Source organism: Chaetodon trifascialis, chromosome 8 (genome assembly GCF_039877785.1).
Source record: "Chaetodon trifascialis isolate fChaTrf1 chromosome 8, fChaTrf1.hap1, whole genome shotgun sequence".
Classification (NCBI taxonomy): Eukaryota; Metazoa; Chordata; class Actinopteri; order Chaetodontiformes; family Chaetodontidae; genus Chaetodon; species Chaetodon trifascialis.
This window is the reverse complement of record NC_092063.1, coordinates 817,639-840,660: the sequence shown is the minus strand read 5'-3', so window position 1 is coordinate 840,660 and position 23,022 is coordinate 817,639. Positions and strand designations below refer to the sequence as shown.

Here is a 23,022-nt window from a genome sequence, read left to right as displayed (position 1 = left end):
AAATATTTCCAGAAGAAAATCAAGACGATGCAAATCTGCAGAATATCAGCACTTCCCTCTGGATTAGTGACATTTTCACTGCAAGCAGACATGTGAATGACGTCACATCACACCACGTTACATCACATTATGTCACGTCACATGGAAGGATGAATTAATGAACTAATGTTGCTGCAGAGTCTGAGACCGTCCTCCATTCAGCCAGCAGGCGGCGCTGAATATCACAAACATCTTGACAGGTGAGGTGTTCGCCAGCAGCCAATGAAATGCCTTCGTGTTCAACCTGAAGAAGAACAAGGAAGCGATTGTTCCAGCAGGATCAGAGAAGACGAAGAGGTCTCACTCAGACGGCGATTTCATGAATGAGAAATGAGAATAAATAAAATAAGTTTGCATGTGTGGACGCTGTGTTCACGAGTATTTTTGATCGATTGAAAGCCTCCATTGGTTATTTTTAAACATCGCTTCGTGAGCAGTGAGGTTCATTATTTTAGATGAAATTAGAGAGACGGACACATTCTGTGGGTTTTGTGTCACAGTAGAAGCCGAGTTTTTTCCATGAGAGTGACACATCCTGTCCGACAATTTGTCCTGTCTCTGCAGCAGTAACGGTGGTTCCTTCGGTCTCAGCTCCTCCGTGGACTGTTTTCATCCCGATGGTACCGGTGGATCCTCCACAGGCTTCTCTCTCCTCAGCTCCGGTCTAACAGCTGCCCGACAGACCCGCAGCCTCCCACTTTATCCTGAGTATTGAACCGGAGGTCGCCTCCGGGTGGGTCTGAATCGGGAGCTGGAGCTAGCTGGGAGGCTAGCGGAGTGTTAGCCGAGCAGGCAGCGGGGTAAAAGCTCGGTCCGGACGGCGGCAGACGGAGGCAGCGCAGCATGGCCGGAGGGAACCACAGCCCGGCGGCGGAGGTGAAGTTAACGAGCCGGAGTCACAGTGAAGGTAATAGTTATGTTCACGGCTCCCGAGGAGGGAGGACGGAGAACCGGGAGGTGAATTCACTTCACACGACCCGCACGGCTCTGAACGCGTGTATCTGACCGATGAGTGTGGAAAAAAGAATTAAAATGAATTTCTGTCGATAAGTGTAAAATAATAAACATCAAATTTCTCGGTCTGTTTCTGTGCTAACGAGCGAGAGTTAGCTAGCTAACTAGCGGCTAAACTGCTAAACTAACCAAACTTAGCTGAGTTAAAGAACATTTTAGAAGTTAATCAGAGAAGTTGACTGGCGTTTTAACAAATGTCGACAGTGTTATTCATCATTTCATGTGTCGAATAGCTAAAGTTAATGTGATCATTTCAATCTGAACTTGAGGTAAACGAACAGTTAGCATGCTAGCTGAGCTAGAGGCTAACGTACAGGGCAGGGAAGCAGCTAACTTCACCGTCTGTAGTTTGTCTGTCGCTAACTGACCCGCAGTCAGTTCATGTCGCTGAACGTCGACAGTTTGAGCTGAAACACTGACAAACAGCCTCAGGAAAGGTGTAGAAACCAGGTGCATTAGTGCACTTCACAGGGCTGGCGGCTGCTGACGTGGAACTTTGGTCCTCAGGTAACACACATTCCTTTATTTGTACACACACACCACACACACACCCACGCACACATGCACGCATGCACGCACGCGGCCCCCTGTCCTGTTAAGGTGTGCTGAGGTGTGTCTTCATCCAGGCCTGACCAGGCTGGTTTTGCAGGAATAGGTCTTTCAGTCTGTCCACACACAGCAGGTCTGCACTGAACCACAGACTCATGCTGGCAGTAGTACCTTTTTGGCAGTAGGATCTTTATGGTATGTAGTATTTGTACATATACACAGTTGTTTTTCTACTCTGTATCCTGTACTTTTTATCTTGAGCCTTTTGTGCCACTGATCTCTGATCTTACATTCAGATCCTTTAAAAAGTCCTGCACTTCACTTTGTGACTTTCCTCAGGGATGAATAAAGTATCTATTAAGTATATCAGCAAAATGTACTTCGAGTACTTAAAGTGAAAGTACTCATGTTGATCTGCTGTTTTTGGTGGATGTCGGCACTCGTGGTCATGTGGTCGTGTCAGTGATGTCTGATTCTCTGCTGTGATTGGTGTGTTTCTGTAGTGAACAGCAGGTTGAAGTACATCAGCCTGGCGGTGCTGGTGGTCCAGAACGCGTCCCTCATCCTCAGCATCCGATATGTCCGCACGTTGCCGGGCGACCGCTTCTTCGCGACGTCAGCCGTGGTCATGGCGGAGATCCTGAAGGTCCTGACGTGTCTGCTCCTCATCCTGCTGCAGAAGAGATGTAAGTGGACCTGAGCCGGGGCCGCTGGGACAGCGAGTACGTTAGCGTGTCTTAGCGCCATGTTTGATGTTCAGGCGTTTACGAGCAGCGCGAGAGCCAAGGCGGCCGCATTAGAGCACTGACCATGGCGCTGCAGGTCGCCATGTTTTTCTGATCCCCAGCCTGACTGTGTCTGTGTCCCCGCAGTCAGCGTGAAGGATACGGCGCTCCTCCTGGTCGACGCCATCGTCTTTCAGTACAAAGACACTCTGAAACTGGCCGTTCCGTCGCTCATCTACACCCTGCAGAACAACCTGCAGTACATCGCCATCTCCAACCTGCCGGCGGCCACGTTCCAGGTCAGACACACTTTACACGCTTTCATTTCCTCTGAAAGGGTTGTACAGGAGAGTCACCTCAGTTTGGGGTTGTTGTTTCCGCCTCAGGTGACGTACCAGCTGAAGATCCTCACCACGGCTCTGTTCAGCGTGCTGATGCTGAGGAAGTCTCTGTCCAGAGTTCAGTGGGTTTCTCTCCTGCTGCTGTTCGCCGGAGTCGCCATCGTGCAGGTACGTCCCATCACCTCCGCCCCGCTCGCCGCTCTTCCTTTTGACGTTCGTCAGGAGGAGCGATGCAGCGACTCCTCACTGAGTCCACCTCTCATCACAAAAGCTGAACCGTTCTCTCCCTGCTCACCTAGCATTAGCATTAGCATTAGCAGTAAAACGAGCACTTCCTGTCACCTTCAGCTCACCTGTCTGACAGTTATTAGCCGTCAGTAACTTGATTAAACTGACTCATTGATTGATCTTATGGACTCGTGCACAAACAGGCTTGTGGTTTCTTCACTTCCTGCTGACGTCAGTCCTGGACTGATTGATTGATTGATTGATTGATTAATCAATCAATGGTTTCCCCCTCAGGTGCAGCAGGAGGGGAAGAAGGAGGCGTCGGTGTCGGACAGCTCCACTCAGAACTACATGGTGGGAGTGGTCGCCGTGGTGGTCAGCTGCCTGTCGTCAGGCTTCGCCGGCGTTTACTTCGAGAAGATCCTGAAGGGGAGCTCAGCGTCCGTGTGGGTGAGGAACGTGCAGCTAGGCATCTTCGGCACGGCGCTCGGCATGCTGGGACTGTGGTGGAAGGACGGCCCAGCCATCGCTGAGCACGGCTTCCTGTTTGGCTACACCGGCATGGTGTGGTGCGTCATCTTCAACCAGGCGTTCGGCGGGCTGCTGGTGGCCGTGGTGGTGAAGTACGCCGACAACATCCTGAAGGGCTTCGCCACCTCCTTCTCCATCATCGTGTCCACCGTGATGTCCGTCTACCTGTTCGGCTTCCACGTGGACCTGCTCTTCACGGCGGGGGCGGGACTCGTCATCGGCGCCGTCTACATGTACAGCCTCCCTAAAGCGGCCGCCGGCTCTTCGTCCCCGAGCTCCTCCTTGTCTTCCTCAGCGTCTTCAGCGTCGCCGAGGGCCGACGGAGGCGAAGAGATGGAGGCGTTTCTGCCAAAGTCAGTGCTGGTGAAGTGACTCCCTCCCTCCTCTCCTCTCCTCTCTCTCTCTTTCTCCCTCTCCTCTCCTCTCCTCTCCTCTCCTCTCCTCTCCTCTCCTCTCCTCTCTCTCTCTCTCTCTCCTCTCCTCCTCTCCTCCTCCTCTCTGACCTGCTGAGTTCAGCTTCTGAGAAGTCCTGAGGACAGAGGTGAAAATGTGGAAGAGGTGCTTTCTTTTCCTCCTCCTCCTCCTCCTCCTCCTCCTCCACCTCCACCTGTCTCTGCTCTCCATCACCTCCTGAAGACAAACAGACCTCTGTGCTTCCTTTTACCTCCTCCTGTGATGAAAAGGAGCTCTGAGGAGTCAGTGACCTCCTCAGAGCTCTGAACTGACGTGTAGTTTGTGATGCACAGAGCAGAGACTCGCTCCTCCTCTTCCTCCTCCTTTACTGCCCCTGCTCCTCTGCTGTAACTCTGCTTCTTTCCTCCAGGAGGAGGAGGAGGTGTCGAGGAAGGCAGCAGCGCTCTTCACATCTGCTCCTTCTCTGCTTTTCCTCCTAAACACTAACTCTCCTCACCTCAGAGCTCAGGGAGGTGTCGCGTCCCCCCCCCCCGCCGTCCAGCCACAGACTAACTGCTCAAAGCACAACAACAACAACAACAGCAGCAGCATCAGCAGGAGGAGGACGAGGAGGAGGAGGAGGAGGAGGAGGAGGAGGAGGAGGAGGAGGAGCCCCTGACCAGCAGCTGTCCATCTGTCGCCCTCTCTGCCTTAAAGCTCTCCTCTTCGCTCACTGGATGAACAGAAACGCCTTACGCTGAGTATTGATCATGTATTGATTATTGTTGCTGCAGGAGGAGAATCTGCAGTTTGATCTGATCGACCTGATCCATCGTTTTCACTGTGCAGCCTCCTCGTGTGAGGAGGACCGTCGTTTTCTTCATCGTTGATCCTGTAATTATTGATGAATTATTGGTTTGAAACGGGTCGAAGAAAACAGCTGGACATCAGATCTGTGTACAGACTGACTGAAGGACAGACGAGGAGGCGCTCGCTGGCTTTGTGAGGTGAAACGCTTTGTGATGCCGTCTGAGTGCCGCGTGCCTTCGATCACGCCGCGTGCCTTCGATCACGCCGCCTCTCAGCCGTCTGGACCAGCAGCCTCCTTTCACTCCTTCACTCTCCTCTCGTGGTGTTGACTGAGGAGCTTTCAGACCTGTTTGGTTTGGTGTCACACCTGTCAATCAAACCGGAGACCACCTGAGCAGGAGGGTCTCGTCCTCTGTGTGAGCGTCCTCAGCCTGATTCAGAGGCTCATATTGATCAAAGATGGCGGCGTGGCGGTGATGATGATCAGTCGGTCAGACTGAATGAACCCTCACAGCATCACGTTAAACCTGCAGGACGAGCGAGTCGACCCGGATTGTCCGACGGGGAGGCGACGTGCCGACGCTCCTCCTCTGTTTCCTTCACCTTCGGTCGCGGGCGGAGGAGGCGTCTCGGAGGTGAACCTGACAAGCGCATCGGAGCGTTCACCGTGTCCTCAGGACCTTGATTTGTTGGCGGTTTGTTAAGCTGCACAGTGAAAACGTGGCGGGTCGAACGCGGCTCTGGGTTTGCTGTCGGGGCCTCGTCGAAGCTGCAGACTCAGATGGATCGATCTGATTGGTCGATCTGATTGTGTTCGGTGCCTTTTCTTCTCATCTGTACAGAAGCCATATGATTGTGTTGGTGTTAGCGGTTAGCGGTGTACAGTTAGCAGAGTTCCCTCAGACCAGCTGGAGACCGTCCTGTCTTCTGCTCTGAGGGACACAGCTCCCGTCACACTGATCCGAGGTCAGCGTGGACAGACGGGAGCTGAATGGTGGCGTGCTCGTTGATTGGAGCGCCTTTTAAACGAGTCAATCATTCAAATTATCACTTTTTTCTCACCTTGCTGGTCCTGCTGCAGGCGTCTTACTGAAGAAGACGTCCCACAGAGGCGTCCTGAATGTTTCTGCCGCTGCACGTCGACGGGTGGCGGCGTCCATCGAATCCAGGCGGACGCCGCCGCGCTGTTCATCCGTCAGCTGAGCTTTTTCCTGGTGTTTCTGTTACTTCGGCTTTGGGAGGAAAGTTTGTGTTTGTGTCTCCACATGTTTCCAGGAGGTGAAGAAGAACTTTCAGTCCTCCAGCAGCGATGTTCATGCTTCAGCAGCCGTTAGCTGTTAGCTTCATCTGATGATGAAGTGACAGCGCTCTAAGCTAACGCCACCTGATACCTGCTGCTCTCACCTCGTTAATCTGCTGACCTCGTCTGTGATGTCGATCTTTAACAAACTGATGACACACAAATGTCACTTCCTGCCTGAAAAGGAGGAAATGACGATGAATGATTCCAGCGTTCGGACGCTGCATCTTCGTTCTTCTTCAGCTCCTGAAAATCGACGTGGAGACAAAAAACTAAACAAATGTTTTCTCCCAAAGTGTGAAAAGAACTTTTAGAAGTTTTTCTGTTTGATTACATCAGAATGAAAACTGTGAAGGAAGAACAAAAGAAAATATATTTTCCGTTGGTTTTCTGTCTGTATTAATATATCTGTCTTTATTTAACGTGGGAATGAAAGAAGCTTTATTTTCGGTGGTGGTGAAGGAGGAGGAAGGGGACGCTCAGCAGGTTGCTCCAGTTTCTGTCGGCCAATCAGAGCTTAAGGATTTAACAGTTACTATGACAACAATGTTTAATACCGGCGTAGAGAGCAGTCACGTTTTTTCTTCTTAGCTCGTTCAGACGTTAGCGATCTTGCTAACGAGGAAACAGAATTGACTCGTCGAGCTGATGACAGGATGAACGAGGAAACAAACATGAAACAGGTTTAATGTTTCACTCTTTTTTTGTATCTTAAGATACTTTTTTAGTAACAGAGTAAATATGTCTGAAAAAAGGATGTCATGCTGAGGAAGCTAACAGTGTTAGCTCATCATAACGACTCATCGTGACCACGTTTTCAAAACATCTGAAATAATGAGTTTTTGTTTTCTTCTTTAAATGAGCTCGACCTCGTTCTCTCTAGAAAACCTCGCGCTTGGCTGAGATCTTTAAAACCATCTGAAGAATGAATCGTGGCCGCTCTGGGCTTCCGTACTTTGGAGCCGAATCTGTTTTGAAACCAAATATTGAGACTGAAATGTGACAAACGAGGCAGCTGAGTTTCATTTCTCTTTATTTCACTTTCTTCTTCTGAAACTGACATTAAAAACTTCTCTTCAGTGAATTTCGGCTTCTGAATTTGTACGCTGTGTGACGACCGTCTGCCCGCCGTGTCTCACTCTGCTCTCCTGCACTTAGTGGCAGTTGGCTGGGAGGCGGAGCTGGGAGGGAGTGTCTGCTGGAACCCGCCATTCTGGGCGGGGCTTGCAGAGGTTATAAATGACTGCCCTTTTGGTCACACACTCTCTCTCAGCTGGGCCTGCTGCAGCCTGTTTTTTGGTTTGCTGCACATGACAACACACCTTCCACCATGTTCCACCCATCCACACACTCCCCACATGACTGACACCCTTCCTACGACACACGTCATCGCTTATTTACTTTTGCTTATTTGTCTGAGTTCAATAATTACTTTTGATTGAGGGCGGCACGGTGGAGCAGCAGGTAGTTCGCGTGCCTCACAGCAAGAAGGTCACTGGTTCGATCCCCGGGTTGGGCGGTACTCCGGCTTCCTCCCACAGACCGAAAACATGCTCAACTGGTGACTAAATTGTCCTTTGGCGTGAGTGTGAGCATGAATGGTTGTCTGTCTTGTGTGTTGCCCTGCGATTGGCTGGCGACCGGTTCAGGGTTCAGGGTGTACCCCACCTCTTGCCCAATGACAGCTGGGATAGGCTCCAGCCCCCCCCCCCGGTAACATCTGCGACTTCAGTTTGTGAGCGCCACCTACTGGAAGGTCACAATGATCCTGTAAAATTCACTTCTCAGACGAATCCTTCTGGATTTTAGCGACTCGCTCGTGAAACGTGTTCTCATTGGATCCTCCGGGTGGAGAACCGTCCAATAAGAGGTCTCACAGGATCTTTTGAACTTCCTCTTCCTGTCTGAAGTTGTGTGAAATCTGATTGGTTTCATCACTGATCTGTTCGTTTGCACTCGACCGATTGTTGTACCGATGCCTCTGAATTTGTAAATACTTCTTTTGGTAAAGTTTTATATAAACACGGATGTGGACTCAACACCTGTGGAGTTTGTCTTAATTTGCAGATGAATGACAAATATTATGGGATGTTTGGCTCCTTCAGTTTTATTTTTCCACAGGATGCTGCCGTATTAAGACCTGTTAGGAGGAAAAATCTGGAAATAATCAGAATAAAGAGTCCTGATTTAAAGAAGAAGTGATCATATTCTGAAAAACAGTGAAAACAATCACAGGAAGTAGACGGGTCCTTAATCTCTGATTCCACTTTCACTTTCAGATTTATTGTTTCCTAACAGGCTCTGATACGCCGTCGTCCCCCACGAAGATAAACTTTATTTTTCCCAAACTTTCCAATATTTCCACTCAGATTTCCTCAGATCTGATGAAGCTGCAAACGTCAGCGTCTGTCTGTACTTCCTGTCAGGAGAATAAGAACTTCCTCACAAACACGCAGGAAAAGACGAGCTGGGTTTTTCTCCCTTCAGCTCGTCTTTTCAGGCGTGGACGCCTCAGCGCCGCCGCTAACCATGCTAACTCATCTGAGCTAACCTCTGACTGATGGAGAGGACATCAGTCCAACGTTGGACTCAAAGGAGGAGCTCGCTCTTTTTGTCTCATGTCATGGCGGTAAGAAACGTCTGGCTCGTGTCAGTGTGGACGTCTGTCAGTGGGACGTGTTCCTCTTGGTGGACGACGTTTTGATGGCAGACACGTCCTCGTCAGGCGCTTTTTAAATGGTTTTGGCAGAAGACTCTGAACCGTGCTGATGTTTGCTTTGGAAACATTGTGAAAACAGAAATGTGGTCACGATGAGCCCAAAGTGACGCCTCCGCCATTTTTGTTTGGTCCAAAGCTCCACATGATTCCAACACATTCAGATGATTGAGAGGAAAAGCAGCCAATCAGACATCTGAGAAGTACAAACATCACATGATTCCACAGCAGAGATCAATAAATCATCAAAACAACAGATGATTGATCATTTTCTGCCAATCACTGATTGATTAACGGACTGATTGTTTGTGTAAAACTTTAATTTATAACGAACATCAGATTTTATAAACTGTAAAAATCTGAATGTGTGAAGTAACTGAAGCTGTCAGACAGATGCACTGAAGTAAAAGTACAATACTTCCCTCTGAGGTGTACTGCAGTAAAAGCAGACAGCGCCATGAAGTACCTCAAATTTGTACTTAAGCACAGTACTCGAGTAATTGTACTTAGTTACAACACAGTGAACTCATTTTATCAGAGGACATCCCTGAACACCTGCAGGTCAGCACTCAGGTGTGTCCTGATCCAGGTGTGTCCTGATCCAGGTGTGTCGTGGTCCAGGTGTTCCCGTCTCTTCTCTCACTGCACTGCAGTAACGATAAACCCAGAAGAAGAGGAAGAGTCGCCATCACAGCGTCTCACACTGGAATCTCTCTGTAGGTCACATGACTCCTGCTTCATAGATAATGAGTCAGAAAAGGTGTAAACCCACAGAAACTGTTCTGTCGTGGCTCACCTGGACGGCTCGTCGTGGCTCACCTGGACCGCTCATCATTGGTCAGAACAGGTTTAAACTCTCAGAGGAGGTCAAACTTATGTTGATGATGGTGAAAACCATCAAGATGTTTTTTTTATTTATTTATTTTTCTCAAAAATCTTTATTTTAAGTGTGACTCCTCAGCGACACCATGTGACTCAGATTATGGTTGTTGCACCTGCTGAGGAGGAAACAGGAAGTGAGTCACATGTGATCAGAGTTGGCTTCAGGTGCTCTAACCTCACTCCTCTTCTTCCTCTTCTTCTTTTCCCCTCTCCTTCTTCTTCTTCTCCTTCTCCACCTTCTTCTTCTCTGCTTGTTTTTGTCCTCCAGATGTGCAGCTAAAGAAAAAGGATCATGAGTGACGGACAGACGGACATCTGGACAAACTGCCGACAGCATCCTTACTCCTGAGGTCAAAAAGCGCACCCTGCTGGGCCACCGCGGCACTGCAGTAACACTAATACTCAAAATGAGTTCACATGGTAACGATCTGATACAAAGTATGAAATCCATGTTTTTGTTGCGTTTCATCTCGGGATGATAAAGTTTTTCTGTTACAGTTTAATATTTTGTTAATTCTCCTCAGATCTGAAACAATGAGGTAATTATCCTGAGAAAGTTTCTCTGTACTCTGACATGAACAGAATCTTTTAGCATTGCGTCGTCACATCTCGTTTCTCGGTGAAATGAGGTTTGATCTGTCCTGAGGTCAAATATTTGTTCTGATGTCCAAGAAGAAACAGCTCATTGTCTCCAGAGGACAAGATGTTTGAATTATGTCAGCACGCAGCTCGTTAACTCAGTGTTTGTTTTTCAAAATAATGGCATTAAGTATCTCATTATCTTAATTCTCCTTTTTTTATTTAGCATTTTCTATTTTAGAGTGAGTATTTTATTGGAACATTATACAACAAAATATTTAACTTCTTAAGATTTAATGTTGTTATCTGAAGATTCTCATCAAAGCTTTTTTAAAGATAACGTGGCAGCTCTCAGCCTCCATACTTTCTCTCCTCCCGGCCCTTTGATGTGACTGAGGCAGCTCCGCCCACTTTCACAGCGTCTGGTCGTGTGTTTGGTTTTATGGCTTCATTAAAGTGTTTTTAAGGCTTCAGCAGCCACAGAGGAGACTGGATCGCTCGATTTAAACGTTTAACGTTTCAATAAAGATGCGACATACAAATCGACAGCAGACACAGTCGGTACGGAAGCTCAAGTCTGCCGATGAAACGGAATTTTCCCTCGAGGGACGAATAAAGGAATATTGAATTGAAACAAAATTAGATAGTAAATCAAAACATGAATCAAATTTGGTTTCAGAGCCTGATAATCAGATTTTTCATTCATTATTATTCCTTTTATTAAACTTTGGAGGAAGAGTGGAGTATCTGTTATTTCAGAATAAAAGGTCATATTTCTTACTCCAAAATGGATTTCTGTTACATTTTGGAAGGAAATCAGTTTCATTTCATATTAAATCCAGATTATGAGATTTATTCAGCATTTAAAGTGAAAAATGACTTTTAATAATATGGTAAAAATAATGATCTTAAGAGTTTGACTTGTCAGTATTACGTCGTCTTGACTTAGCGTTCATTTGAGGTTTCTTTTATGTTTTTTATCTTTATTTATTTTATGTATTTGGGATTTTTGTTATGCATTTCAAAATAAAAGGCCATATTTATTATTCCAAAATGGATGCTAACATGTCGGGGAAAAAAAGCCATTAAACTATTTTGTGAGCATTTCTGTTACAGGTCAAAACTGAATTTCATTTCAAGGGAAAATCAAGTGATCTTTGCTTTTATTGTGAAAGGTCACAGTGTTTCCTCCTCGGTGTTTTAATTTTTGATATTTCTTCATGTTTTATACATAACATTTTCACCTCGGTGCCTCAAAGCTCCAGAACATTCTGTCGTTAAGCTTGAAGATGAAGTTAAACTGAATGTTTTATTTTGAAAGTGTACGTTTTCTGACACATGGAGTCTGTTCTCACCAGAAACACTAAACTCGTGCTGTCCATCAGACTTCACACTGAAAGCATCTTCACGGTTTGATGAAGTATTTTCTTACTGACAGACTTTTCTTACAGTGAAATTAAAGTGAAAACATCTCGAACTCTGAGTTTCTGTTTGTTTCTCACACTGACTGGACAGAAATCAAGTTCCCAGCTTGATCCCAGTTTAACCAGAACGAACATCACAGCAGGAGGAGGAGGAGCAGGAGGAGGAGGACACCTCCTCTGAGCTCCTCAGATCGAACACATCAGATCACCAGGTTTAACTCTCCCAATGACTTTCATTGTTTCCCAAACTGCTGTTAGCATGTTAGCATCTACCACATTAGCAACAACATTTTTCTTCCTCCATTTTCACACAAAATCTCAAAATATAACATCATCATAAAATGCAGAAAATGTCAAAACTTTGAAGAAGAAGGAGGTTGAAGTGAGAGGAGGAGCGGCTCGATGTGCCTGCAGTCATCACTGAGGGCCGAACGACCCACGACGGGCTGAAGACACCGAGGACAAGAAGTTTGGACTGAATGTTGAGTCCAGTTTTTATTCTGTAACCGTCAAACGTCTGTCACAAGTCTTCACGATTACACTGATCTGGGGTCAGATATCACCCACATGCCTGAACTTCTCTCACATGAACGACGTGTGTGTGCTTTGACACACAAAGCAGATTTGATTCATAAGAAATTGAAATCAGTCACTTCACGTCACTTCTCACCTTTTCTTTTGAAGCGGAACCTTTTTTCTCTGTGATGCAGGTTGACTTCAGGGTTTGGGGGTCAGAAATAAATGTTGGTTGTAGTTTGATGGAAGAGCCACCAGGAGGCGACAGTGACCGTTTCAGTGGTTCCTTCCAAAGCTCAGAGAGAGAAGAGCAGCAGCCTGCAGGTAAATCTGCCAAACAGCAGCAGCAGCAGAAGAAGAAACATGAAAAACTCTGAAACTGCAAGAAAACAGATGAAGAGAAACCCACAGTCTTCATCTGCTCAAATCCCTGCCAAGTATTAGTCAGCACCTTCCACACAATGCCAGATATTAAAACATCCAATCTTCAGATAATAGTTGCAGCCCTTCAAATCTTTTCCATTTCCAGTTAATAGTCAGCACCCACCAGTACGTGCCTACCTGTCTGCTTACTTCCAGGTGTTAGTTGCGACCCTCCAAACGTCTTCCCAGAGTCTAGGCCTTGTGTTTATTCCCAGGTATTAGTCGGGACCCATGCATCACTGGTCTGAGGTCTGGGCTCTCATGTACCAGCTATTCTCTCTGGTCTCTCTCTCCCCTCGCCTGTCTGTCTCTCTCCTCTCGTCTCTCTCTCTCTCCCCTCACCTGTCTGTCTCTCTCCTCTTTACAGACGCGTCCTCATTGGTCACAGCGTTCCCCAGAAGGACGGCCATCAACGCCTTCAGGTAACTCCGACTACACCCACAACGTCTCCATCTTACAGCGTCTGCAGGTGTTTCAGGAGAGACGTCTGTCCACAGTGAGACACCTGGACTACATGAGGAGAGACGGGTAAATGTCTTTTCAGCTGGTAAACAAAAACATGAGAACAACAATGAAAACACTGATAGAAGAAGAAGAAGAAGAAGAAGAAGAAGAAGAAGAAGAAGAAGAAGAAGAAGAAGAAGAAGACACGGTTTCGATGCAGAGCTGAAAGTTTTAGTGTCGCGGTGCATTCAGGGTCTTCAGGAAGTTTGTGATCCGTGTGCAGCATCACAGCCTCACCGTGTCTGGTTCCCACTTCAGGTTCCAGATGCTGGAAGGTTCCTGAAGATCTGAAGCTTCCTGCTGGCTTCATGTTCCTCAGAGGTTCAGAAACAAGATGACTGGCTGATTTTTAAACCAGCAGCAGGGTTTTGAAGAGGACGACGATCAGAGGACAGTCAGAAGACAATCAGAGGAAGGTCAGAGGGCAATCAGAGGACAACACAGATGAACGTTGTCCATCAGGTTCAGGCTGAGTCTGCTGGAAATGACTGAAGCGATGGAAACAGTGCGCGAATGTCTGAGCGCGCGTACGTGCACGTGCGTGCGTATGAGCAGAGTGGATGGTGGGGGACCCCTGTGACGTCAGAGATACTGAGATAAAAGGGTCGTGGAGGGAGAGAGGGAGGGCCGATAGTGATGACGTCCTCAGAGAGGGGGAGGGGTCGTGTGCGTGACGTCGGCAGCAGCAGCCGCGTCTCCTTTTAAAGCCGCCGGTCGGACAGAGGGACAGACAGACAGACAGACAGACAGACAGCAGCGCCTTAAATACCTCTGAGCGTCTCTAACGGGACATCTGACAGCTGAGCGGACGCGCTGAAGCCGGACCTCTTCCTCCTCCTCCTCCTCTGCTCCTCTGATGGAGCAGCCGCTGCTCCGCCGCCGGGCCTGAAGCCGCGCGCCGCTCGGTGTCCTCCCGCTCGGTCCCCGTGATCGTGTCGTCCTCTCCGTCCTCTCCGTCCTCTCCGTCTTCCAGCAGGCCGCCGTCTCCTCCGTGACTCTCAGTTCTCATGCGATTCTTCAGACTCACATTCAAGTGTTTCGTGGATTGTTTTTGAAGGTCGCGGTCCGGTTGTCGGTTTAACTCCCGTTATTTTTTATTTTCACGTTTTTCACTCTTTGATTTTCTCTTATTTTCGACTGGAGGAACAAATGTCTCTGGATTCTTACTAGACATTTGAATTTGTGTCCCATTTTCATCCATTCATCAGCTCGTCCGGATCCAATCAAACAGCAGGTTCTGGATCATCCGGATCATCTTCGGCTGATGTGATCCACGATCCACGATCCACGATCCACGATCCACCCGCAGCTCCGACAGCGACCAGCAGAATAATCCTTCTATTATTAGTGAGCACGAGAGGACCGAGACCTGGAGGAGGACTGTGCGGGACAGACTCTGGTGTCTGAGTGGCTGCTGGAGGTGGACAAGATGAGGAAGACAGAGATTAAACTGAAACTTAAAACTGAGTTTAAGAAAAACTGAATTTAAGGAAAAACTGAGTTTTAAAAAAAGAGTTTAAGAAAAAAAAACTGAGTTTAAGAAAAAAACTGAGTTTAAGACAAAAACTGAGATTAAAGGAAAAAGACTGAGCTGAACAGGAGACCTCAGCCTTTAAAGGACCTGTAGAATTAAAGGGGGACTGGAACCAGTTCTGGGTCCAGTGTGAACTGGTCCTTCACTGACTCAGTCTGTACTGGTTTTAAGGAAACTGGTGAGACGTGAGTGACTGGGAAAAGATCAGAGTTTAAGGGAAAAAACAAGAGAAACAGGACAAGAATTAAAGGACCTCCAGCTGACCTCCTGACTGGTGTGTAACTGGTTTGAGTCTAACTGTGGGACCAGAAACAGGACATAAACTGTCAAAGGGAGTCTCTGGTTCCTGACTGGTTTGTGGACATCAGTGATGGAGAAGCATCCGTCCTCCTCCTGCTCTCTGGTTCTCCTGGAGGAGACCAAGAAGAGCCCCCTCCTCCTGTCTAATGGCGGCAGTGGTTACCCCCCCGCAGCCGCCAACGGCAGCCTCGTCCCGCTGGCGGCGGCGGGGTCCAGCGGTGGCGTGGTGGGCGGTGCTTGTGCTGGACCAGAAAAGAAAGTGGGCGTGGTGACAGGGGCGGGGCCAGGATACCAGGAGCGGGAAACATGGACGCGGCAGATGGACTTCATCATGTCCTGCGTGGGCTTCGCCGTCGGACTCGGCAACGTGTGGAGGTTCCCCTACCTGTGCTACAAGAACGGAGGAGGTGAGGCGTGCACGTACACACACACACACCTAGGCAGACTGAGCTGAAGCCCCACCCCTCGCCTAACCATTGGCTGGGTGTGAGAGAAGCGTGTTCTGTTACCTGATCAGGTGTCGACGTCTCGCTCACATGTCCAGTCGTCCAGCAGCTGTCAGCCATGTTTGTTTGTTTGTCGTTTGTTTGTTTGTTGCTCTGTTTTTGTTGTCTTCGTCTGACATGTCGCTGTGGTTTGTTGCTCCTCAGATCTTCTGTAATCAAACTCCACCAGCACAGTGACCAGCTGTCAGCCATGTTTGTTCACTGTGAGTGACAGGAAGTCAGAATATCACCGCCGCGATGTACGATGTTCAGAGTTTGTGAAAGTTTGTGAATGTTTTTGAATGTTTGTGAATGTTTGTTAATGTTTTGGGGGCGAACGACCTTTGACCTCAGACAGACCGTGGAAGTCACGCCGACCTCTGAAAGAAGGCGAACTGCAGGGACGCTTCAGACTAGACAGGAAGTGTGTGTTATCTCGTTGCTGTTGTGTGTGCGTGTGTGCGTGCATGTGTGTGTGCATGTGTGTGTGTGTGTGTGTGTGTGTGTGTGTGCGTGTGTGCATGTGTGTGTGTGTGTGTGTGTGTGTGTGTGTGTGCGTGTGTGCATGTGCGTATGTGTGTGTGTGCGTGTGTGTGTGTGTCTGTGTGCGTTTGTGTTTCTCAGCTGTGTTCATGAATGCAGGAATTTTCCCCTCCGTCTCTCTGAACACCATTTTCCTCTGAAATGCTAAAAGTTATTTGAACTTTGCAGAAAAAAGAAAAACAGCTGATAATAAAATGAAATAAAAGCATCAGACAGGAGACGAAAAAGAGCCGAAGATAAAAAAGAAAGAAACACTTAAACATTTAAATTTTAAGGTTTTCTAACATTCAACTGAAGTTTCCTCGTTAAAGCAGAAAGTTTCTACTGGACGATTGTTTGTGGTCCAAAACAAACAGGCACAGAGACCAAACAGGAAGTGGAACAAACGAAGACGGCGGGCTACATGGGGTCAGGACAGCCAATAGGAACTGATCTCACAAACAGTGGCTGTTTGCAGGTGTGTGTGTGAGCAGCAGGTGTGTGTGTGAGCAGCAGGTGTGTGTGTGTGTGTGTGTGTGTGTGTGTGTGTGTGTGTGTGTGTGTGTGTGTGTGTGTGTGTGTGTGTGTGTGTGTGTGTGGACTGTCCTGCTGTTTCTGGACAGCGGTTGTGCTGTGGTGCGTTCAAGTTCCTGTGGATTTGCAGGCGTCCAGAGTTTCAGCTGTTGTGTTCAGGTGTTGATTCCCTGACAGGTGAGCCACTGTGTGTGTGATTGACGATGCAGCTGTCAGTGTTTCTATCAGGTGGTCACATGGTCAGCGTCGATGCTGCTGTCCAATCAGAACGCGTGACCTTCACTGTATTTTCTCATGAACAGCTAACAGATATTTCCATCACTGATTAACGCTCCAGTTCTTTTATTCCCAAAGGTTTCAAAGAGAAATGCTTTCTGTCCCTTTGTCTCTTTGTGTCTTTGTCTTTCAAAGTAAACTTTACCAGCAGAGACAAACTGCTGAGAGACAGAAAGAAAGGACGGGAAAAAAAGAGATGTCTCTTCTCACCTGAAAAGGTCTCGTTCACACAGTCGATACAAAGGTCTGCATGTTCACACAGACAGAGGAGGAGGAGGAGGAGGAGGAAGAGGAGGAGGAGGTCACACTGTGTTAAATCACAGAGAAAAGGTTCAGTTCTCACAGTGCAGAGACACTCTGATGTCCTGGTAACTGTCTCTGTGTCCGTCTGCAAAGGTTAGAGACGTCACACCTGATTTATCAAAGAGCTGGAGCCAAACTGTGTCTTTAAAGGAGCTTTCTGCTGTTTTCAGCAGCTCCACGGGGACGTCGCCGCACCTCCTCGTCCACACTGAGACGTCTCAGGAGCTGCTGGAAGACTGTGGTGGACGAGGTTCACACGTTCATGTTCCCCTCAGGACGAACTGCTGTTTCATGTGGAAGACGTTCAGAGGAGACGCTTTCATGATTGAGTCAGCTGATCTCTGACAGCCTCATGTCCAACACACCAACGGGGATGGTTGGTACTTGTGACCTCTGACCTCACAGCCGCCGGGTCTAAAGCTGTGGCCCGCGGCCCCCAAAGGCTCCAGAGGAGCTCATGTGTTCAATTCAATTTATTTATTTTTGTGTAGCGCCAAATCACAACAGAAGTTGTCTCAGGACACTTTCCATATAGAGCTGCTACAGACCAAGCTCTTCATCTACAGAGAACCAACAATTCCCCCATGAGCAGCACTGGGCGACAGCGGCGAGGAAACACTTCCTTTAACAGGCAGAAACCTCAGACTGAACCAGACTCTGGGTGGGCGGCCATCTGCCTCCACCGGCTGGGTGAGAGAGGAAGAGCAAGAGAGGGAGAGTGAGACAGACAGACAGACAGACAGACAGACAGACAGACAGACAGACAGACAGACAGACAGACAGACAGACAGACAGACAGACAGACAGACATGCAGTCACAGTAACAGTGACAGTGGATGTAATAACAGCAGTAGCAGTTGCAGTGGATGTCAGGCAGGGCCAAGGCAGGAGACGCAGCTGAAATCCACAATCCAGATTCAGACACTGTCCATGGGAACCTGCAAGACAACAAAGCACAGAGACTCCGGGGAAGGAGCTAAGTTAGTAAGACGCCGTGGTAGGACATGAGAGCGTGCGGATGGAGAGGGACAGAAGGACGGAGGAGCTCGGTGTATCTTTGGATGTCCCCCGACAGTCTAATCCTATAGCAGCATAACTAGGGGCTGGTCCAGGACCAGCCTGAGCCAGCCCTAACTATAAGCTTTATCAAAGAGGACAGTTTTAAGACGACTCTTAAATGTAGAGACAGTGTCTGCCTCCTGGACAAAGACTGAAGATGGGCAGCCTGATAGTAAATGATAGTGTGTCTGGACAGACTGAGGACAGACTCGACAGACTGAGGACAGAGTGTGTGAAGGTTCATCGATTCCATGTAAATACTCTGGTAAAGTACAAGTACCTCAAATTGTACATAAATACATCAGTTCAGTGACGTACTTAGTTACTTCTGTCCTTCAGTTCCTCCACTCGTCTTTTTACAACCTTCTCTCCTTTGTTCTGTCCTTCTTTCCTTTGCTGTCTTTCATCGTGTCCACCTCATTTTGTCTCCTCCTCCTCTGTCCTTTATCCTCGTCCCCCCAGAGTCACTCAGATTTATTATCCTGCAGTGTGTGTGTGTGTGTGTGTGTGTGTGTGTGTGTGTGTGTGTGTGTGTGTTACTGCTGCTACAGTCACCCTACCAAGGACAGGCCACACACACACACACACACACACACACACACACACACACACACACACACACACACACACACACACGCTCAGCATTCATCCATCAGAGATCAGTGATCAGATATTCAAGGTGCCTTGAATCTCTGATCAGATGTTATTGAGGGAGGCTGGTGGCTTTCAAGGACGGCTGCAGAAGTCATTTAAGGTGTTCCAGGTGTCATTTATGGAGTTCAAGGCGTACGTGAGAAGGGTCCATGAAAATATTCCAGGGGTTTCAAGGATCATTGGGAAGGTTGCAGTGGTCCTGGAAATGTGTTCAAAGGTCGCAGGGTGGTTTCTAGGGGTCCTTGTAAATGATCCAGGGATCCTTGAGAGCAGTTCAGTGGTCCTTGAAGAACTTCCCAGGGGTCCTTGAGGGGTTCCAGGATCTGAAATGTTAGCATCATCCTTCAGGAGGTTTTGAAGGTCCTTGAACATTTCCAGTATTTTCTCCCAGTTACCAGAGTATTGATCAGTCCTGCAGTTCAACCAGCCTGATTGATCTGATTGGAGCTGATTGGGTGTTTCGCAGCTGTCAAACGGACTCTCTCATTGGTCAGTTTAGTGTTCCTGCTCTGCTGCACGTCTCCATGGTGATGAACTTTTGCTCTGTGCCCGGGTCAAAGGTCAGGCCATAGTTAGTCAGTGGTTATGTTCAGAGATATTATTATGGACAGGGTGAAAGATCAAGGGACAGATTCATGACTCTGTGTGTGTGTGTGTGTGTGTGTGTGTGTGTGTGTGTGTGTGTGTGTGTGTGTGTGTGTGTGTGTGTGTGTGTGTGAGATGACTGGCTGCCAAGTGTGACATCATCATCCCTCTCTCCACGTGGATGAGAGATTAACAGGAGTGGCCTGTAATCTTTTAATCCTGTTGACAGACCTCGCTGCTCCTCCTCTCCTCTTCCTCCTCCTCCTCCTCTCCTCTTCCTCCTCCTCCTCCTCCTCTCCCTGTTTCCTTTTCTTTCCTCCTTGCTTTGCATACATGATATGGCCAAAAGTATGTGGACACCCTGTCTGCCAGCCAATCACATTTTGTGCTGTTGCTGTGGTTGATGAAGATCGTGGTCTGAATGTCCCGTCTGAAAAACAGTCCTTGAGAAGGTTTTAGATGTCATGGAGGAAGCCTGGAAAAGGTTTAGAAGGTTAGGGAAGGCCCTGGAAGATATTCCATGTGTCTTCTATGGGGTTCCAGGGGACCAGGTTCCAGGTGTTCCATAGGAAGGACGTTGTTACAGTGTTCCGGAGAGGAGTTTCTGAGGGTCGTGGGAAATGTTCGAGGGGTATTTGAGGAGGTTCCAGGAATGGTTTTCTACAGGAGTCCTGGAGGAGGTGCCAGAGGATGGAGGAGGTGACTGTGGTCCTTTTATTGGAGCAGTCCAAGATCTTTGAGGAGGTGTCAGGGGTTTTAGAAATGTTCCAGGGATCCTTGAGGGGTTATCACTGACAGGAAACAGGGGGTGCAGTGGTCCTGGAAATCTTTCCAAAGCTCACTGAGCTGTTTTTCAAGGGTCCTTGAAAGTGACTCAGGGGACAGAAGAGGTTCCAGAGGTCCTTGAGAAGAAGTAAGAGAAGAGGTTCTGACTTCTGACAGATGTGGGAGGTTCAGCCCGTCGTGGTCTGAGCGTCAGACTGGAACCTGCTGAGTCAGCAGACTATGATGATGATGATGATGATTATCAGTCGCTTCGGTGACCACAGGAAGTTTCACATGTGGCGAAGAGTTCATAACCTCATCCTGTTTCCTGTTTCAGCAGAACGCTGAGAGAACACTAAAGATCATGGACGTCAGTGATGGAGGGTCTCTGTGAAGGAACAGTCCAGAATAGTTTTACATGCAGTAATCTGACAGTGAGACGAGGACAGTGAGACAAAGACAGTGAGACAAGGTGAATCAGTCTAATCTCTGAATTCAGATATGAGTCAACACACTGAACGTCTTTATGGTCATAATAATCATTTAATGTCTTGTGGTAATAAAAACGTCGATGGTTCCAGTCTAGAGGCTTCAGCAGGAGTTTATAAGCTGGCCGTGAGGTGCAGTCAGGAGCACAGGTGAGTTAATCATTCCCTCTGCGTTCAGGTATGTGGCCCAGTTGATATGCAGGGCTGCAAGGAAGCTAAGCTCAGCTAAGCTAAGCTAGCATTTGGCAGAGAGCGCTTGGCGGCGGTCACTGAGGCGTCTGGCAGACGGAACCGGACGACTTTGAACCGTTGGTTCTCCTCCAGCTCCTCCATCACTCCGTCAGTCTGTGGAGTGATTGATCGTTATCATGTTTAACCTTTACCTGGTTAAATAAAGGTTAAACATCAGCTGGGAGCTTGAAACAGGTCGAGTGGTTTATCGATGGAAAAGCTGCTTTTCTCTGTGTAACATCAACGTAACTGAACAACTTTATTTAATTAACAGACACCCACAAGAGCTGCGCTCACAATCAAGCAGCATGTAAAAACAGAAATGATTGAAGTCCTGAAGGTTTTCGGTGATCAATCGTCATCTAAACCAGGCCCACTGGTTCCCGTTGGCTTCCATTAAAACCAGTTCAGAACAGTTTTAGAAACATGAGCTGCAGCCATGAACAGTAAGCGTGTCGCTGCACACTGAAATAAATCTTTGAATCTTAATTAAAGCTCGTTGGATCCAGCGCGATGGACGACGTCCAGCTGATCCTGGGTCAGCTGGCAGCAGATCAGATTGGGTGAGCCAAACATGTTACCTACAGTCCAGGTCGCAGACGGAGCTGACCTCCGTCACCGCTGATAAAACCTCATCAGTTCTTTCTGTCAATGAATCTGTGAATCCACCACAACCTTCAGTGTTTCACGTCCAGCGACAGTTAGAAGCTTTTCGTCTCTTTTGACTTGTAATTCAGAGTCGTGTTAATCACGTTCACACTGACAATGCTAACATGCTAATGTAATGTTCACCGTCCTAGTTTAGCCTGTTAGCATGCTAACATTAACCAGCAGTTAACATTAGCTGAGGCTGACGGGAACCTCGTCAGATCTGCAGCTGTCATCATCTGAAGATGATGGTGATGATGACGGTAATGATGGTGGTGATGATGGTGGTGATGATGATGATGATGATGATGACAGTGATGATGATGACGTCGATGGTGATGATGACGGTGGTGATGGTGGTGATGATGGTGGTGATGATGATGATGATGATGATGATGGTGGTGATGATGATGTTGATGTTGATGGTGATGATGATGATGATGATGATGATGACGACGATGGTGCTCGTGCTCTGTCATTAGCCCTGTCAGCCTGTCAGTATTTAGCCCACTGACTTACCCCGGATTAGCCAGCTTAGCTAACTCAGTGTAGCGCTGCAGCTTAGCGAGCTAACTGCAGCAGCAGCTCTATTTCTGCTTCTGTCTCACTTTCAGCTCTGAACAGACCACGTGTTGGACATGTTAGGTGACACCACTGAGTCCAGGATGATAGTCCACCTGTCTCACCTGCTGCCGGCTTAATTCTTCACATTTTCACATTTGAACATCCCGTCCCGGCTCTCACGCCTCCTGTTCCTCTCCGTCTGTGGTCATTTCTTTTTAAAGAGGTTCCACTTTTGTGGTTTCTACATTTATTGAGCAAATGACAAATGATGCTAAAGTTGTGTGCAGGCCCACAAAGAAGTGGATGCTTGTCGCTCTGAGCACCAGCAGAAAGTGAAAGAGTCATTTTTATCTCTGGTCTCATCTGAGCTGAGCTGACTGCACAGTCAGAGAACAACGTTCACACACTTTGGTGAGAATTTCACCCTGAAACCATCAAAGGAGGGATTTGTTCCTCAGTGTGGATCCTTTGTGTTAAATGTTGTCGCAGCTCTTCATCATCAGTCTGCAGGATGTTCTGTTGTGTTTGGAAACTTTGGACAACATAGAATAAAGTTGTGTGGTTTTGAATAAAGCAGCGTGTGTGTGGATGCAGCCTCTGCAGCTAGAGTGTGTCTGAGTGTGTGTGCAGCTAACTGTGATGAGGCCATAGTGCTCTGTAATCCCATCAGCACTGAGTTACTGACAAGCTAACAGCATTACACCACTTAGCTCAGTGTGTGTGTGTGTGTGTGTGTGTGTGTGTGTGTGTGTGTGTGTGTGTGTGTGTGTGTGTGTGTTATTATTGAGCTGCTGACATGCTTCCTCTCCATCCTCTCTGCAGTCGTGACTCTCCAGCACCTCTTGTGTTTTTGTGCTAGGCTAACACAACAGCTAACCGCTGTAGCTTTGCTGGAGGCTGCGTCATCGGTGACGGTGCATGATGACGGTGCACCTGAGCTGCTTCTGAAATAACTCCAGAGCTCTGTGTGTGTGTGTGTGTGTGTGTGTGTCAGCAGGTTCACTTTATTTATTATTACTAAAGTTAGCCTAGCTTAGCTCTGACTCATGTCCTCATGTAGATTTGTTTTGATGTATCACCTGTGATATCACCTGTGATAT

At 47.8% G+C, this 23,022-nt stretch overlaps 2 protein-coding genes across 2 annotated transcripts in view; both read left to right on the top strand.

The window, feature by feature from the left end:
- The first annotated feature begins 583 nt into the window (after nt 1–583).
- slc35a2 (solute carrier family 35 member 2) lies at nt 584–11,582 on the top strand. The gene is made up of 6 exons (XM_070969444.1): nt 584–946; nt 2,106–2,288; nt 2,475–2,626; nt 2,714–2,836; nt 3,191–3,780; nt 9,797–11,582. Exons 1-6 carry the CDS (start codon nt 883–885, stop codon nt 9,822–9,824), a joined length of 1,140 nt encoding a protein of 379 aa, XP_070825545.1. The 5' UTR covers nt 584–882; the 3' UTR covers nt 9,825–11,582.
- A 2,120-nt stretch (nt 11,583–13,702) lies between these two features.
- slc6a8 (solute carrier family 6 member 8) overlaps nt 13,703–23,022 on the top strand; it is a 34,709-nt gene continuing 25,389 nt past the window's right edge. Inside the window, exon 1 of the mRNA XM_070969443.1 lies at nt 13,703–15,215. Coding sequence (XP_070825544.1) covers nt 14,879–15,215 — 337 coding nt within the window. The 5' untranslated portion in view covers nt 13,703–14,878. The remainder of the gene's footprint in view (nt 15,216–23,022) is intronic.

Coding starts and splice junctions, on each gene's coding strand:
- slc35a2 (XM_070969444.1), top strand. CDS start 883: ATGGCCGGAGGGAACCACAGCCCGGCGGCGGAGGTGAAGTTAACGAGC. Junction 2,627..2,713: donor TGCCGGCGGCCACGTTCCAG/GTCAGACACACT, acceptor TTTCCGCCTCAG/GTGACGTACCAGCTGAAGAT. Junction 3,781..9,796: donor ATGGAGGCGTTTCTGCCAAA/GTCAGTGCTGGT, acceptor TTTGTCCTCCAG/ATGTGCAGCTAAAGAAAAAG.